Source organism: Bos mutus, chromosome 28 (assembly GCF_027580195.1).
Source record: "Bos mutus isolate GX-2022 chromosome 28, NWIPB_WYAK_1.1, whole genome shotgun sequence".
Lineage (NCBI taxonomy): Eukaryota > Metazoa > Chordata > Mammalia > Artiodactyla > Bovidae > Bos > Bos mutus.
The window spans coordinates 19,348,257-19,365,178 of NC_091644.1; the positions used below are offsets into that span (position 1 = coordinate 19,348,257).

The window sequence follows — 16,922 nt, forward strand, 5'->3', positions numbered from 1 at the left end:
GGTTCAAGTTCCCTAGTGAGGCTTTTCCCCATTGGTCTACCCAATGCCAAGGTCAAGACAGGTACTGGCTGCCCTTTCTGCATGGTGGGTCCATGTTTTGCTTTCTGTTAAACTGAAGGTGTCCAGGCTTTGTGTGGGGTCTCTTACTGGACACTCCATGTTGGAAATGTATTCTTTCTTACAATAAGGACATATCTTTCAAATGATGGTGTTTTGAAACTGAATGAAATATGGTCTAATTTACACCCTGATGAACTATTTCCCCTTTTCCAGATGCACCCACACAAAACCCTTCTTCCCAGGGAGATAACTGCTGTTTGGCCCCGGGCCATGAATACTTGGACCTAACAGATGTATCTGCTTTCTTAGCTCACGCTTGTTTCCTGCAGCCCTCTCAATCCTTCTGGATTCATTTCTGTTTCTCCCTGTGAGGCTTCTGAGGCTTCTGTAGTCCTTTCAGCAAGAGTCTGTGGACCTCTGACTCTCAAGTTTTGCTATCTGAAACTCCACACCTTTTACCCTCCCTGTTGAATAATAACAAACAACATGTGAACTTCTTAGTGCAGTCTTCCCCCTTGGTGCTTTGAAGACACTTCTGTCTCCAAGCATCTTTTGTTGCTGATAAGTCTGCTGGCAGGAGAACCATCTTTACAAATGCCCTGCCTTTCCGTAGGCTGCTTTGCAGGTTTCTCTTGATTTTTGGAAATGCCACCGTGATAGGCCAGGTTTTGGATTTATTTTGATGTTTTAAATATACTCAGTAATGTTTTCAACCTGAGGATTCAAGGGTTTCATTCTGGAAAATTCTCAGTCAAAATCTTTTTTCTTTTAAATTGAGGTGTAGTTGATTTATCACATACTAGTTTCAGGTGTGCAACATAGTCCTTTAGAATTTTTATAGATTATACTTCATTTAACGTTATCATAAAATACTGGCTATATTAGCTGTATTCCCTGTGCTGTACAATATATCCTTGTAGTTTATTTCACACATAGTAGTTTTAACTCTTCATCTTTTTATTAATTATTATTACTAATTTTCTAAACTTTTTGGCCCGTGATACAAGATCCTAGTTCCCTGACCAGAGACTGAACCTGTGGCCTTGCAGTGGAAGCATGGAGTCTTAACCACTGGACTGCTAGGGAAGTCCCTTCATCTTTTTACATACTGCTTCTCTGCCTCCTATTTCCTACCTCTGGAACTGTTTCGAAGCATGTTGGAGGCTCTCGCTTTATGTAGGGAAGCTGTTTTTCTCTCCTTCCCACCCTATCAGGCAGTTTGCAGGTGCTTCCCCAAGACCCCCCGTTAGGATCCTCTCTATCACGGACGACTCAGGGCTCTGTCTCTGGGTTATACAAGGGATGGGGTAGACGCAGGCACTCAGCTGATGGGTGACGTGGCCCTGGGCTTGGGTGAGGGGCTCTCTGCACCCTTCTGCTTCTCTAGAAAATGGATTTCACCCGAGCCAGAGCCCAAGGAGTCAGTCAGAACCTTGGCTTCCTGTAAGGGCTGGGAGTTTCATCCAGCCCTTTCTCTCAGCAGGGAGCCTGGCTCGCGTCCCTTCCAAGTGTGAGGTGACTCTAGTTCCATCAGGTGACCTCCTGATTTCTCTGCATGTTACCAGAACTGCAGCCCAGCTCCCACGCCCCTCACTGTGGCTGCTTGCAGCTCTCCTATCTCTGTCTACATGGATGCTTATGTTTTATGTCAGCATGCTTCTGTCGTAAAGTTTTTTTTTAATTTTTACTTATTTTCGGCTGTGCTGGGTCTTCATTGCTGTGCGAGGGCTTTCTCTAGCTGTGGTGAGCAAGGGCTACTCTCCATTGTGGTGCACGTGCTTCTCATTGCAGTGGCTTCTCTTGCTGCAGTGCCTAGGCTCAGCAGTTGTAGCACAAGGGCTTAGTTGCTCCACGGCATGTGGGATCCTCCCGAACCAGGGACTGAACCCATGCCTCTTGCACTGGAGGCAGATTCTTAGCCACTGGCCTACCAGGGAAGTCCAATGTCTTAAAATTTTAAAAAGGAAATTCTATCTATCATCGTATGACGAGTGGTATGTGCAGCTGTAAAGTGAGGACACGTGTTCTTTCTTGATCAGTAGCCCTATAACTTTTCTAGCAATCAGATCTGATCGTGACATTCCCCAGCTTCTGTTTTGAAAAGCACCTCTCTTAGTCTATATAGAGTCAAATCCAGACCATTAGCACAGCCCACGGGACAGGCCCATCTCTGGCTGCTGTTCATCTCCTCCCTGCTGGCTCCTGACCTTGCCTTCTCACACACTGTGTCCCTACTGCCCACAATGTCCTTGCCCCGCGTAGATCTCACATCCTCACATGTACTTCCCCATCTCCCCAAGCAGAGTGTATGGCTCCCTCTCTGTGCCCCACTTATGTGTCTGTCTCTCCTTCTCGACTGTCCAGTGCTGGAGGACAGGAGTGGGATTTCTTTGTCCTTGGCACCCCTGCCCCAGGGCAGCACTTGGTACCAACTAGATGTCCCTGGAGGTAGGTGTGAACACGGATCTGAAGTCAGACCCACTTGTCAAAAAGTTACCTTTGAAAGTAAGTGTTCAAACAAACAAAAACCTGTGCACAGGTGTTCAGAGGAACTCTATTCACAGAAGTCAAAGGTGGAAATGACCCAAGTGATGAATGGATAAACAAATGAAATAGTATTCAGCCCTAAAAAGGAATGAAGCACTGATACAAGTTACAGTATGGATAAGCCTCCAAACATTTTAAGTGAAAGAAGCCAGACACAAAAGATCACATATTATACAATTCAATTTATATAAAATATCCAGAAGAGGCAAATCTATAGAAAGAGAAAGCAGACTGGTGGTTGTCAGGGGCTGGGGGAGGGACGTGACTACTCAATCCATGTGGACTTTGTACAGACGGTGATAAAAAGTTCTGGGAACTAGGCAGTGGTGACAGAGAAGCAGCACTGAGTATACTTAACGCCACCGCACTGTACAGGTTTAAAGGTCACAGTGGTAAACTCTGTCATGCATTTTCCACACACACAGAAAGTTACCCAACCGTTCTAGACCATTTTTGGGTAAGCTGATGATGCAAAATGGGCCGTATCCAGACACTTTATAGTCCCCATGGTGTAAGAAATGATCCATGTGGGCCTGCTCAAGTTATCTGAGAGATGCTAAAACACCTTCCTGATTGGTTGCTGCCTGTTTTGCTCTGTGAACTGAATGTGTGTGAACAATGTCCTGCTGCTAGAGGGGAAGGTGGTTGGGGACGTGACCCAATTCCACACTTACCTTCAGCTACTTCCAAAGGGCCCTGGGACTTGCGAAGCTCCTTTACTGTTTCCAAGAACTCCTTGCCCCCAGCCTTTTCCAAGGCCTTACCTGTGAAGGACAATAGCGGAAAGCCATTGTGGTTGCCCTTTTCAAAGCCATTAATTTACACTGGTTGACAGTTTTACTAGGTCTTAAAAAAGTGCTTAGAAATTAGGAATCAACTTTTGCAATTACATCCCGGTTACCGGGCTTCCCTGGTGGCCCAGCACTTAAGAATCTGCCTGCCAAGGCAGGGGACAAGGGTTCAATCCCTGGTCCGGGAAGATCCCACATGCTGCGTGACAACTAAGCCCATGAGCCACGACTACTGAGCCAGTGCTCTAGAGCTGGTGAGCCGCAACCACTGAAGCCCGTGCGTCTAGAACCTGTGCTCTGTAATGAGAGCCACTCAGTGAGAGCTCCGTGTGCCCCAGCCAGAGTAGCCGCCACTCTCTGCAACTAGAGAAAGCTCTCATGCAGCAACAAAGACCTAGAACAGCCAAACTAACTAACTAACTAAATAAATAAACTTTAAAAAATTAAAAAAATTAAATCCTGGTTGCCATTGATCACTGGTGGCAGGGGTCCCTGTGCTTCTATCCAACAGTACTTAGATTCTAGTAAACTTTTTTTCAAAAGAATTATTTAATATTTTATTTCACTTACTATTGCTTCTAATGTATCATAGGAATTATTTCCCCAAAATGTTAATCACAGCTGGATTGAAAGAATATTTGCGAAATACAGTAATGTTGTTTCCGTAACTGTACCACACTATAAGTCTCCTAGAGAGTCAAAGGGGTTTGCCTTTGTGGAATGTGAAACAAGAGCTCAAGGAGCAGAAGCTATGGAGGCAGGTCTCAGCCCTTTAGTCAGAACAGGGAAGAGACAAAGAAGCTGCTCTGAAGATGCAGAATGCCTCACTCCCAAATTAGAAATTTTAAAAATGGCCCAGAAAGACAACAATAAAAAAGAAGCCTCAGAAGTTTGCAAAGAGGGAATTTCTTGGTGGTCCCATGGTTAGGGCTTGGTACTTTCACTGCCGAGGCCTGTGGTGTGGCCAAAAAAAAAAAAAAAAAAGTCTGCAAAGAAAACAAAAGTATCTACAACTTTAAGGTTTAGGGTTAGATAAATAAGGTTTTCTTTTTTTCAACTTATGTATTTATTTCTTAACTTGATATTTCATTTAGAAGAAGTCTCCACTGTAGAGGAAAAGGATACTGGAGATATAAAAGACTGATCCCTCTTGAAAGCAAAAAGGAAGCATAAGAAAAAACAGGAGAGGCATAAAATGGGAGAAGAAGTTATACCATTATGAGTACTATCAAAGTAAGTCAGTGGTACAAGTTATATTGTTGGCAATTGACACAAACTCTTCAAAGGACCTTTTTAGGGGTTGATTTGTTCATAATGCAGTCTCAATGACATGAACTCTTAATGATCTTTTTAAAAAATTAAGGACTCAGAACCTCCACTGGGTTTGGGATCTGACCTTGAGTTTTTGTTCCAATTCTAGTGTTTTTTTCTGTTCTACTACCACCCACCACTTAAAAAATAGAGCTATTTTTATTGTTTTCCTGATATAAAAATGCAAATACTATAGAAATGAAAAAGAAGGTAAAACTTTAAAAGATGCTGCTGCTGCTGCTAAGTCACTTCAGTCGTGTCCGACTCTGTGCAACCCCATAGACGGCAGCCCACCAGGCTCCCCCGTCCCTGGGATTCTCCAGGCAAGAACACTGGAGTGGGTTGCCATTTCCTTCTCCAATGCATGAAAGTGAAAAGCGAAAGTGAAGTTGCTCAGTCATGTCCGACTCTTAGCAACCCCATGGACTGCAGCCTACCAGGCTCCTCTGTCCATGGGATTTTCCAGGCAAGAACACTGGAGTGGGGTGCCATGAGCCACTAGGACACACTTAAGGCAGAGCTCCAGATTAAGGCCACTAGGGGCAGACTTTCCAAACGCAGCGAGTTGAGAACAGTTGGTAGAGCCTGGGCTGGGTTTGAGGAGTGGAGGAGTTTTCACCATCTCTATGTGCAAGAGAAACCCTGTGTCTCTGTAATACTAGTTTCTGTCGTTTGTTTTTGGTGTTTCCCCCACCCAGTGCTATCGTATCTCCATTTCAGCAAAGCAAGTGGCCTGTGACGCCAAGGCGGACACACAGGTGAGCCCGGCAGCCTGGGGCCCTGGTGCTGCCATCCAGGGCTGAGCTACTAGTATCCACCCCAACTCACCTACCTCAGGAGCAAGTCCTGTATCTCAGGAACAAAACCCTTTACTCATTTCTGTCTTGTAAAAATGGGTGAGATGGTGACCATCTAGTTGCCATCTTATTATTTCTAGTGTCTGGAAGCTTACCTTCCTAGGTTCCTCCACCTAGCCTGGTACCACTGGTGGGACAGGTGGCAATCCACTGGTGAAATAATTCAGTGTATAGCCTTACAGACAGCTTAACTTGTTGCAGATGTCAATTTCCTTTTTACCAGTGATGTTCTGAATACTGCCGCTTAAAATATATGTATAGGTTTACCCAAAACAAGCACAACAATACTTAGAGTAACACTACTCATTATAGCTCACATTGGAAACAGCCCCAATGCCACCAGGGGTACACTGGATCAACAAACTGTTATATTCCTACAACGGAACACTGCACAGTAAAGAAAACGAACGAACTACAACCATGCTCAACAGCATGCGTGGATTTCACAAAGTTGAGCTAAAGGAGCCAGACACAAAAGGAGACATACTGCATGACTTCTATGAAATCTAAAACAGATGAGACCCCTCTATGCTATTAGAAGACAGGAGAGTGGTAGGGACTTCCCTGGTGCCCAACGGCTAAGACTCTGTGCTTCCACTGTAGGGGCATGGGTTCAGTCCCTGGTGGGGGACTAAGATCCTGCACGCTGTACAGCGCAGCCGTAAACAAACAAAAATACAGAGGACATCATAGTGGTTACTCTCGGAGAGAATGGTCCTGGGACGAGGGAAGAAGGGGCCTTGTGGGGTGCTGGCAAGGTTCTGTTTCATGATCACGATGCTGGTCACACAGTTGTATTCATCAAGCTGTGCACTAATGATCTGTTTTTGTATAACACTTCAATAAAAATTTCAAAAATATATGCATATTAAAAAAATTTTTTTGATCCCTGGGTCAAACCTGGGTCTCCTGCATTGCAGGCAGATTCTTTACTGTCTGAGGCCCCAGGGAAGTCCCAATACTTTAATGATGTTCAGTTAAACACAAAGGCAGAGTTTGACTGACAGGGTCCGCCAAGCAGAGGCTATCCAGCTGACAGAGACCAGCCTTACGAGAACTTGCCAGAACAGTAGCTATTCTAAGGCACTTCTCCTGAAGTCTCAGAACCTTACCTATATCTTCCTTGAGGTCAATTTCGGCTGTGGTTGGGTGGACGATGCCCTCCACTCTCATGGAGCCAATATGGCTGATGTCACTCTGGGTCAAGGACAGCTGCATTGGGAAGAGAAGATGGAGAGTTGGGTGAGATAAGTCCTATGGAAAACCTTCGCATCTGTGCATTCTTTCACTGACTGCCAACAGAAACGGCTCTATGTGGAAAAACCATCTCAAGTTTCCATGTGTGTGGTTTTCAGTAGGCTCTTTTGAGCTCAGTGGATTTGATATTCACCCTGAGGTTAGCAGCATGCAACAAATCTGCCTCCTCTTCCAGGAACAGGAATGGGATCTCCCTTCCTTTTCTTCTCCCTAAAGATTATGCCCTCATTTCTCATCTGGGGGGTCTTGGTGTTTGACGTGGTAGTTTCTGAGTAGCTCCTGCAAGAAGCTACTCACGTCTCAGCATTCTTTTCAGAGCAGCACAGACTTCTGGTGACAGGGACGCAAAGCCAACCACTTCTGCAGGAGAGAAGGGATGGGCTCCGGGATTCTGACCTGCCTGCATATGGCCACCTTGTCTTTTGGGGACCCTGGAGCCACACTTGTGAAATGCTGCCCTAGGGGCGTGAACTGAGTGGAATGGAAACCATTCTCCATCATCTCCCCACCTGAGCAAGAACTTCTTGCTCCCCTATTTAAGTGAGAGAAAGCGAATCATCTCGTAACCAGACAGCCCCTAGAGCGGATGTAACTTCCACCTCTTTGCTCCGCTGCTTTCATCAGTGATAAATTAGGAACCTGCCACTTTGATGTGCTTCTCAAAACATGCTCTTGCCAATGGCTTCAGAAGAGGTTCAACCACTGTCAGGCTGCAAACATTCGCTACCTGAGATATGATTAACTGACTCTTTCCACACATGTCTTATTGCAGCCCCAGTTGACTTAGTAGATAAATTGTCTCTTATGCGTGTGGGAATGAATTATCTGCATGTTTGGCGGGGGCTGCTGTTGTACTGCTGAAAACTGTTCAAATGTATAACCCAGTTTGTTTTCTTTCTACAGCCTAGAAAGGCAAGCAGACTGAATTATTGGCAAATAATTCACTTCTAACACCAGGGATATTCTGGGAACATATCTTTCTATTTTCTTTCTATGATAAATTACATCACACCATGTAAAGCAGGCCTCCCAAAGGCTGGTTGAGAAAGTTAGCTATGGATTTTTTTGGTGAGCACCAGAATAACTGGGACATGGGAAGCAGAAAGATACTGAGCAGAAAGATCCACTGGCTGACCAATGTCAGCATAAACAATTCTCAGCACTAAAGAGCTTGTTTATCCTCACAATGCAGACATTGCCATAGCTTTTTAGTTTAGAAATGAATACAAGACCAGAGTGAAAGTTGTATCAGGGAAGGAATGGATGAAGGCGGCATCATTGCTTGTAAACAGTAGGTTATAAAAATGCAGTAGTGCTTTATGACAGCACATTACAACCTTCTTTATTACCTTCTGCCCTAGAACAAGGCTCTTAGAAGACAGGATAGTGAATCCATCCCCTGGCCCATCTTCAGAGGTGGAATTTGAAGTCCCTTCTTTATCGCTGTCCTTTGGTTTGGACTGTTGGTAGAAACCAGAAGGACAGATGAGAAATCATCCAGAAAAAGCCCAAAGTGGCTTTTAAGTCTTTCCCTGGTAACCACCCCGTTGGATATAAAAGCAAGTGGTCAGGTGTTAGGTTCTACTGTTTTTGATGGAAGGAAGCAAGGGATACCAATATGGGGAAAAAAGGATACTACAAAAAATAAAGTGTATTTAAGGGATTCTTCGGAGAAGGCAATGGCACCCCACTCCAGTACTCTTGCCTGGAAAATCCCATGGACGGAGGAGCCTGGTAGGCTGCAGTCCATGGGGTCGCTAAGAGATCGGACACAACTGAGCGACTTCACTTTCACTTTTCACTTTCATGCACTGGAGAAGGAAATGGCAACCCACTCCAGTGTTCTTGCCTGGAGAATCCTAGGGATGGCGGAGCCTGGTGGGCTGCCATCTATGGGGTCGCACAGAGTCGGACATGACTGAAGCGACTTAGCAGTAGCAGCAGCAAGGGATTCTTATGTACCCACAGTCCTTACTCAAACCTGGACACAGGTATGTTATTCTTGCTCTTTTCAACACCTGCACGTTATGGAAGCTGGGGTCATTCACAGTACACTGTTCAATCTCCCTTCTCCCCAGGACTCCCTGGGGCACAGCGGCTGAGAAATGAACTCTTTTGTCATCTTTTTAGTCATCACAGAGGTCCAAGGAATGAAAACTTGAAACCCCCAGAGCAGTGCTATCCAACAGAACTTCCTTCCTTCATGGAAATGTTCTACCTTTATGTTGCTCGGTACTGTCAAGCATGTGAAATGTGGCTGGGGCAACCAAGGAACTGAGTTTTATTTCATTTTAATTAATTTAAATTCAAATAGCCACCTGTTGCTAGTAGTTGCTGTACTGGGCAGCATATGAAAAATATGACTCCATAAATGGTATCTCTGAGTTATAGCTACTTAGCATATCAGGTTATCCAAACACCTGAAATGCCAGTGGCTGAACTCGGATGACTCTCTGTGGAAGGCTAGAGATGTGTCAGCATGCCACATGGGGGAGGTGGGAAGTAGAGTTCCAGGCCAGCATCTCTCTGAAGATTTTGGTGGGGGCAGTGGAAGGGGTCCGGAAACGTGAAAACCACCATGTCTGGGGGTTGGAAATCTCTAGTAGACCCTGCATGATTATCTGAGCTGGTCTCAAAGACTCTCTACTTATTTTTTTAAGATTTTTTGGATGTAGCTAATTTTTAAATTCTTTATTGAATTTGTTACAGTATTGCTTCTGCTTTTATGTTTTGGTTTTTTGGCTTCCAGGCATGTGGGATCTTAGCTTCCCAGCCAGGGATGGGTCGAACCCACACCCCCTACAGTGGAAAGTGAAGTCTTAACCACCGGGCTGCCAAGAAGTCCCCCTTTTATTCTTTTTCACAGACATTCCTATCATTTCCTCCCCCGACCCACCCGCGGTACCAAGCTGAGGCAAGTCCCCAGTCCTTTGGAGATGCTGGCCACATCCTCCTCTTTGGATGGTTCAACTTCCCTCCTGTTCTGAGTGTCCGGGGCTCACAGATACCACTAGGCTTACCTTTTTGGATGTGCGTGGTTTGGCAGCCTTCGATTTCTTTCCCCCCTTCTTTCCTGACGTGGCCTTCCTTCCTCTTTTCTCTGGGGGAGGGGAGAGGATAGTCTCTGACTTGCCCTTGGTCCCTCGCTTTTTAGCCAGCAGTTCAGGGTGGATTCTGGGCAGGACGCCTCCGCTGGCGATGGTCACTCCTTTTAGCAGCTGAAGAGAGACGATGCGTGAGCTCAGACAGCAAAGAGCACGTTGGTTCTGGACTTAAAATGATTCTAAGTGTTGGCAAAGAAAGTGTTAAATCTGGTCTCTGCTTTCCAAAGAAACTGCATGATACACGATTTAACCGGTTTTCCCTGTCTCACCGGTAGGGCTTTTCTCTGTAGGTATCAAGGCAATCCACAATTTTGTTTGGAAAACAAAACAAGCAAAGTGAAATGAAAGCGTAGACAGGGTGGAACCAGGGATGTTGCCCAGAGCTCGGAAATTCCAGACATAACAGAGGATAAAGAGCTTCAGACGTAGGAGCACAGCTTGACAAAGTGGGGTTCAAAGGTTAATGCAAGGGCTAGACTCAGTTAACAACCTTCCTCACTCCTTTGATCATGCATTCCATCAGTAAAATATGTTTGACCGTGCACCTCCCAATGGATATCTGTTTACTCTAACTAATCGACATGAACGACCACACTAATACATTTTGCACATTCTATGGCAGTGCTACTCCAAGTGTGGTCTGCAACCAGGGCCCGTCCACAAGCTATTAGTTACCCATCTGTGGCAAAAGCGCTACAGAAATCATGAGGAAGTGTCTAATAAGTTGATAGAGTTATTGTTTATCTATTGGATCTAGTAACAACAAAATTGTAGCTGGTAGTTTGTATATTTTTGTCTTTTAATTTTTCTAGTAATTACTTTTTATTTTATTTTTGGAAATTATCAGTTCATGTTGGATTGGAAATAGGAACTGATTCTTAGCCACAAACAGGTTGAAAAAATAAGACCAGAAAATAAATATAAATGAAAGTTCTTATACTATCCACCCACTACCTCGCACAACTTCGGTGGGGGGATGAAGGTGGGAATTTACTTGATTTTGGAATCAGTTTTAAAGTATAAAGGGTTAGTTTTGATAATAGAAAGAAGGACACTTCTGCCCTCGTCAGAATAAATCATCAACAAAGTTTGGGTGAAGAACCTGTAAAGAGAAGAACACGTGTGTACCACACCTCCCCTAGCAACACACAGAGCTTGCTTTTAAAGAGGAAGCGAAGCTCTGGCAAGATTCAAAATATATAATGGAGTCTATTCCAGAGACAATTTTATTTTGAATCTCAATCCTATACTATCTGAATGTTTCAGTGTAGATGTGACTGGGCACTATAGCAGGAAGGATTTCTAACCAGCTGGGTCCACAAGCAGTAGTGTTTGGCAAATCCATTTGGTGGCTGGTGTCAATGCTTCAGACGTACCTGGTTGAGCTCCTCGTCATTGGCAACAGCCAGCAGGATGTGTCTCGGGGCTATCCGGGCCTTCTTGTTGTCCCTTGCTGCATTCCCAGCCAATTCTAGAATTTCCGCTGAAATTTCAAGGGAGTGTTAATAGGCAATCATGGAATGGGATCTGAGCTTTCCAAAGCTTTTCTTTGGAAATGGTCTTTGAGTTTGATCACTTTTACTCATTTGCGATTTTTATGTCTGGGACTGGAAAGAAATCCAGAAAACTGAAAAGTACTCAGGTCACAGACATGTAAGATGTTTTAGAAAGGCCTGATATATGATCCTTTGGCAAAGTCTTGTAGCTGTCCCTGGACATTAATTCTCCCCCATCTTAGCGGTAGACCTCTGATTTTTTGCTGAGCCCATAATCACAGGAATGAAGACAGTATTCCAACCTCCCTTGTTGATAAATGTGGTCATGTGACAAAGATCTGGCCAATGAGAGGCAAGCAGTCGTGTTGCATGGTACTTCTGGGAAGTATGCATCAACGAAAGGACAGTGCTCTTCTTCCCTCTTTACTGGCAGACTGAGGACACGATGGCTGGAATTTGAGCAGCCACCTTTGTCCAAGAGTAAGAAGTGTGGATTACAGAGCAACAAGATAGAAAGAACCAGAATCTCTTATGACTGTGGAGCCTCCTTGTCTTCTATATACTTCTTTTGTATGAGAGAAAAAGAAACTCTCTTGTTTAAGCCACGTTCAGCAGAAGTTAACCCTTATTAAAACATAACCCTAATATAAAACCCGAGTTTCTTTCACTGTGCAGCCATTTCCGAGGAGAGCTGAGACCCCTTTCAGAATCTCCTTCCTCTTCACTTGATGCCCTTGGTCTCTTACGTCCTAAAGGAAAGTGGATAGAAAGAACTGATTCATACTCAGGGGGTGAGGAACTACTTAACCTAAAAGATGAACTCCTAAGGGGAATACCTTCAAGACCTAGGAAGGGAGGTTTGTTGGGCCCAGGGGTTTTTCACATATCCCTCAGGACGTAATCATGGCTCTGACTTTAGCAAACATATCATTTGATAAATGTGAAAAAGTTTAAAGAAAAGAATATTCCTAAAAGTATTTCACATACTATCAAAATTTTGGAGTCAATAAATTTTTTTTTTAATCCATAGAATTGGTTTATACTCTTGAATGCTTTCTCCTTCCACCTTTGTTTTATTATTATTTTTTTTCTTTCTCAATTTTAGAAGAATGTTTTGCTAAATCAAATCTGTCTGCCTTCAAAAGTATGAATGAGCCTGTAAAAAAAATTCCTTCCCTAGAAAGAATTCCTTCCCTAGAGAAAGAGGCAAAGTGCCAATGTGTCATATGTGGGGGTGGGGGGAATTGTATGTGCATGAATGTGTTGTATGTATGTATGTGTGCAGGTGTGTGTACGTGTGTGTGTTGAGGGGATTTGCTGGTACAATGGCATATATACTAAGCCCTAAAATTAACAGACAATTTTGCATGACTCTATACAATCAACCTAATTTCAAATAAATCAACACATGCAATTGCCATCATTCATAAAATCTATGGCAATAAAATAAAAACTTGGCATAAATACGCCATATTAACGAAGCAAATGTGATTAACAAAAAATTAGAATAAAATAAGCATTAGAGTTAAATATTTATATGGCATTTCCATAATGAAAAGCGCTAAATCACTGCAAATTCATTCTCACAATATCTTTTCCAGGTTATTAAGCAAGGAATATGGTGTTTACCAACAGTTCATTTACACAGTCACGGCGTTTTCTGAATCAAAGATTGAGGCACCGTGGTTGAAAAATATGAGCAGGCTTGTTGGGAAAGGAACACAAGAGCATTTGAAATGAATGCCATATTAGATATCTAATCTGGTTTGCTGCCTTCAGATTGTTGCCCAACTTATCTTTCTTTTAAAAAGGGTACCCAACGGGGCTTCCCTGGTGGCTCAGTGGTAAAGAATCTTTCTGCCAACGCAGGAGACTCTAGTTCGAACCTGGTCAGGGAAGATTCCACGTGCCGCGGAGCAACAAAGCCCGTGCACCACAACTCTTAGGCCTGGGCTCTAGAGCCCGAGAACCACAACTACTGAGCTCGTGTGCTACCACCACTGAAGCTCGAGTGCCCTAGAGCCTGCGCTCCAAAACAAGAGAAGCCACAATGAGAAGCCCGCGCACTGCAAAGAAGAGTAGTTCCTGCTCGCCACAACTCGAGAAAAGCCCACTCGGAAGACTCAGCACAGCCAAAAAAATCAATCAATCAATCAAATTATACAAAAGGAAACCCATGAGGTGTCATCGTAAAGTCTTCACAATAGGCTTGTGTTATGACTCTAGGTTGAAATGTATAGTACCCCACTGAGTGCAATTAAAAGGACTTTCCTATACCTGCTGACCCTAGGGGCCCCGAACCTGGGAGGAAGGAGCACTCCACTCACCCCTTTGTCCAGATGGGTGGAAATGTGCCTCCGAGTTTTAAGCTTCTGAACAGGTGAATGTCCTTTAGCATCATGGACTGTAACTGTCCTGCCTCTGTCACCAGCATTTAGAGGAAGCAGTTAAGGATCCTCTCCAGGCTTCATCAAATTAACCCTCAGTATGAGAGGCCGGGCTAATGGGAAGCTTGCAGCCTTCAGGAAGCCCCTGAAGGCCAGGTGATTTTCAGCTTGACAGACAGATGCAAAGACTGGATTCTCAAAGGGAAAATCTGCCCTCATCACACACGGCCCCAGGAAGAGGCTAAAGGCAGCAATTTGTTAGAAGGCACAGTGCAGGCCCACAGGTGAGGCTGGCCCGTGTACAGCTGGGCTCTTGGACTAACTCTTCCGAAATAATTTATAGGAAGGAAAAGCTTGATTGTGTGCTCGAGTGCAAAAGCAGAGGTAGAATTTTTTCTCTTTAAAGAGAAAAAAAAAGAATACACAGCAGAAAATCTAGACCTAGAAGTTCTTTTCTCTGTTGGATGTTTAGCCTAAATGTTCCTTGGGCCAGATTTCACCATTTAAATGTTTGAAATAATGTTAATCATTATTAATATCTTCAAATGTTGTTATGACAAATACATTCATGTCAACTATAAAAGTTTGCTACACTCCAGAGTGATTTTATTGATCTTGGGAACACAAGTATCCTTGTGTGAACAGGCAATCAATAGAAAAACTGAATTTATATGGCACACAATGTTTCACTGCAAATTTTGTAGGAAGATCATAATTTGTTAAGTGGTGGAGACTTCCATGGAAGTCTGGAAATTACTACAGCAAATCTCTCACTTCTCGCAAGTCACACTTCCAGTCGCAGTAACCATCTGGAATACAACTGAGTATCTGATAGTAAAAAGAATGATTTCTTAGCCAAAAAGGATGCAGGAAAGCTCATTACGCACATTATTCTTGGAAGAGCCCGTGTCCTCTCATTCTGGACACAATCTAAACCCACAATGGGCAGCTCAGCTCACAGGAGATGGGAAATACCACAGTACATCTGAGACAGAATGCAGGACTGTCTCCTGCCCTTGCCTCCGCATGTTTGTCCACCTGCCCACTAGGTGGCGGTGTCCCTGGGCCCGGTCTGGGTGCTCTGCTCTGCTCAGGCTGTGCAGTCTTCTCGGGAAACCTCATTCAGTCACAGCGCCCGCTTCCATCCTCCTTCCCATGTCACCACATCTGTACCTCCAGCCCTGCCATGATGTCACCTGGGTGTTCTGCAGGTCAATAAAACTCACCACATCCCCATATCGAAAGCATTCCCAGAAACAGGCTCTTCCATCACCCCTGAGACTGGCAGTTCCATCCACGCACAGACCTGGAATCATTCTCCATCCCTACCTCTCTTGACTTGGCCTCATCAGTCTTACACATCTTTTCTTCTCTTCTCCAAACTTATTGCCATTACCTGAGTTAAAGCTCTCTTCTCCTCCAGCCCAGATAACTGTCGTGGCTGCGTAAGTGGTTTTCCTGTCCCCGGTTTTGTCTTCCTCTAGACCCATGCCAAAAAGGCCAGCACTGGCTGATGGCATCTTGTGCAAATTAGAAAAAGATGCCCCTTCCTCAAGATGCTGGACTTCCCTGCTTTTGTTAGGACAAGACGCTTTACTGCCATCTGCTGGAAATGTTCATAATAAGTTACAGTTCTTTGAGGTCTATGATGAGAATGCTACTACCTTAAATGTATGTCCTTGTGCAGTGTACAACCACAGGTGTGATCCTGGCTGCCAAAGTGATCTTTTCAAAACCCAAATGTAAAAACTAAAAAATCAATAGATTAAAAAAAACGTTTGGTGTTAAATCAGTTCAGCCACTTAGTTGTGTCAGACTCTTTGCGACCCCATGGACTGCAGCATGCCAGGCTTTCCTGTCCATCACCAACTCCCGGAGCTTGTATAAACTCATGTCCATTGAGTCAGTGATGCCATCCAACGACTTCATCCTCTGTCATCCCCTCCTGCTGCCTTCAGTGTTTTCCATTATCAGGGTCTTTTCTAATGATCAGTTCTTCATATCAGGTGGCCAAAGTATCAGTCCTTCCAACGAATATTCAGGACTGATTTCCTTTAGGATGGACTGGTTGGAGCTACTTGCAGTCCAAGGGACTCTCAAGCGTCTTCTCCAACACCACAGTTCAAAAGCAACAATTCTTTGGTGCTCAGCAATGGCACCCCACTCCAGTACTCTTGCCTGGAAAACCCCATGGACAGAGGAGCCTAGTAGGCTGCAGTCCATGGAGTCGCAAAAAGTCGGACATGACTGAGCAACTTCTTTCACTTTTCACTTTCATGCACTGGAGAAGGAAATGGCAACCCACTCCAGTGTTCTTGCCTGGAGAATCCCAGGGACGGCAGAACCTTGTGGGCTGCCGTCTATGGGGTAGCAAAGAGTCAGACACGACAAGCAACTTAGCAGCAGCAGCAGCAGCAGCTTTCTTTATAGTCCAACTGACATCCATACATGACTACTGGAAAAACCATAGCTTTGATTAGATGGACCTTTGTTGGCAAAGTAATGTCTCTCCTTTTTAATAAGCTGTCTAGGTTGGTCATAGCTTTTCTTCCAAGGAGCAAGCATCTTTTAATTTCATGGCTGCAGTCACCATCTGCAGTGACTTTGGAGCCCAAGAAAATAAAGTCTCTCACTGTTTCCATTGTTTCCCCATCTATTTGCCATGAAGTGATGGGACCGGATGCCATGATCTTTGTTTTTTAAATGTTGAATTTTAAGCCAGCTGTTTCACTCTCCTCTTTCACTTTCATCAAGAGATTCTTTAGTCCTTCGCTTTCTGCCATAAGGGTGGTGTCATCTGTGTATCTGAGGTTATTGATATTTCTCCCAGCAATCTTGATTCCAGCTTGTGTTTCATCCAGCCCAGCATTTTGCATGATGTACTCTGCATATAAGTTAAATAAGCAGGGTGACAATATATAGCTTTGACATACTCCTTTCCCGATTTGGAACCAGTCCGTTGTTCCATGTCTGGTTCTAACTGTTGTTTCTTGACCTGCATACAAATTTCTCAGGAGGCAGGTAAGGTGGTCTGGTATTTCCATCTCTTGAAGAATTTTCCAGTTTGTTGTGATCCACACAGTCAAAGGCTTTGATGTAGTCAATAAAGATG

At 44.3% G+C, this 16,922-nt stretch overlaps 1 protein-coding gene across 1 annotated transcript in view; it reads right to left on the minus strand.

Moving 5' to 3' along the window:
* Window positions 1-16,922, minus strand: part of MACROH2A2 (macroH2A.2 histone) — a 52,823-nt gene that overhangs the window by 5,358 nt on the left and 30,543 nt on the right. The window contains exons 3-7 of the mRNA XM_070364630.1: window positions 11,304-11,410; window positions 9,844-10,041; window positions 8,173-8,283; window positions 6,674-6,778; window positions 3,282-3,366 (exon numbers count right to left, since the gene is read on the minus strand). Coding sequence (XP_070220731.1) covers window positions 3,282-3,366; window positions 6,674-6,778; window positions 8,173-8,283; window positions 9,844-10,041; window positions 11,304-11,410 — 606 coding nt within the window. The remainder of the gene's footprint in view (window positions 1-3,281; window positions 3,367-6,673; window positions 6,779-8,172; window positions 8,284-9,843; window positions 10,042-11,303; window positions 11,411-16,922) is intronic.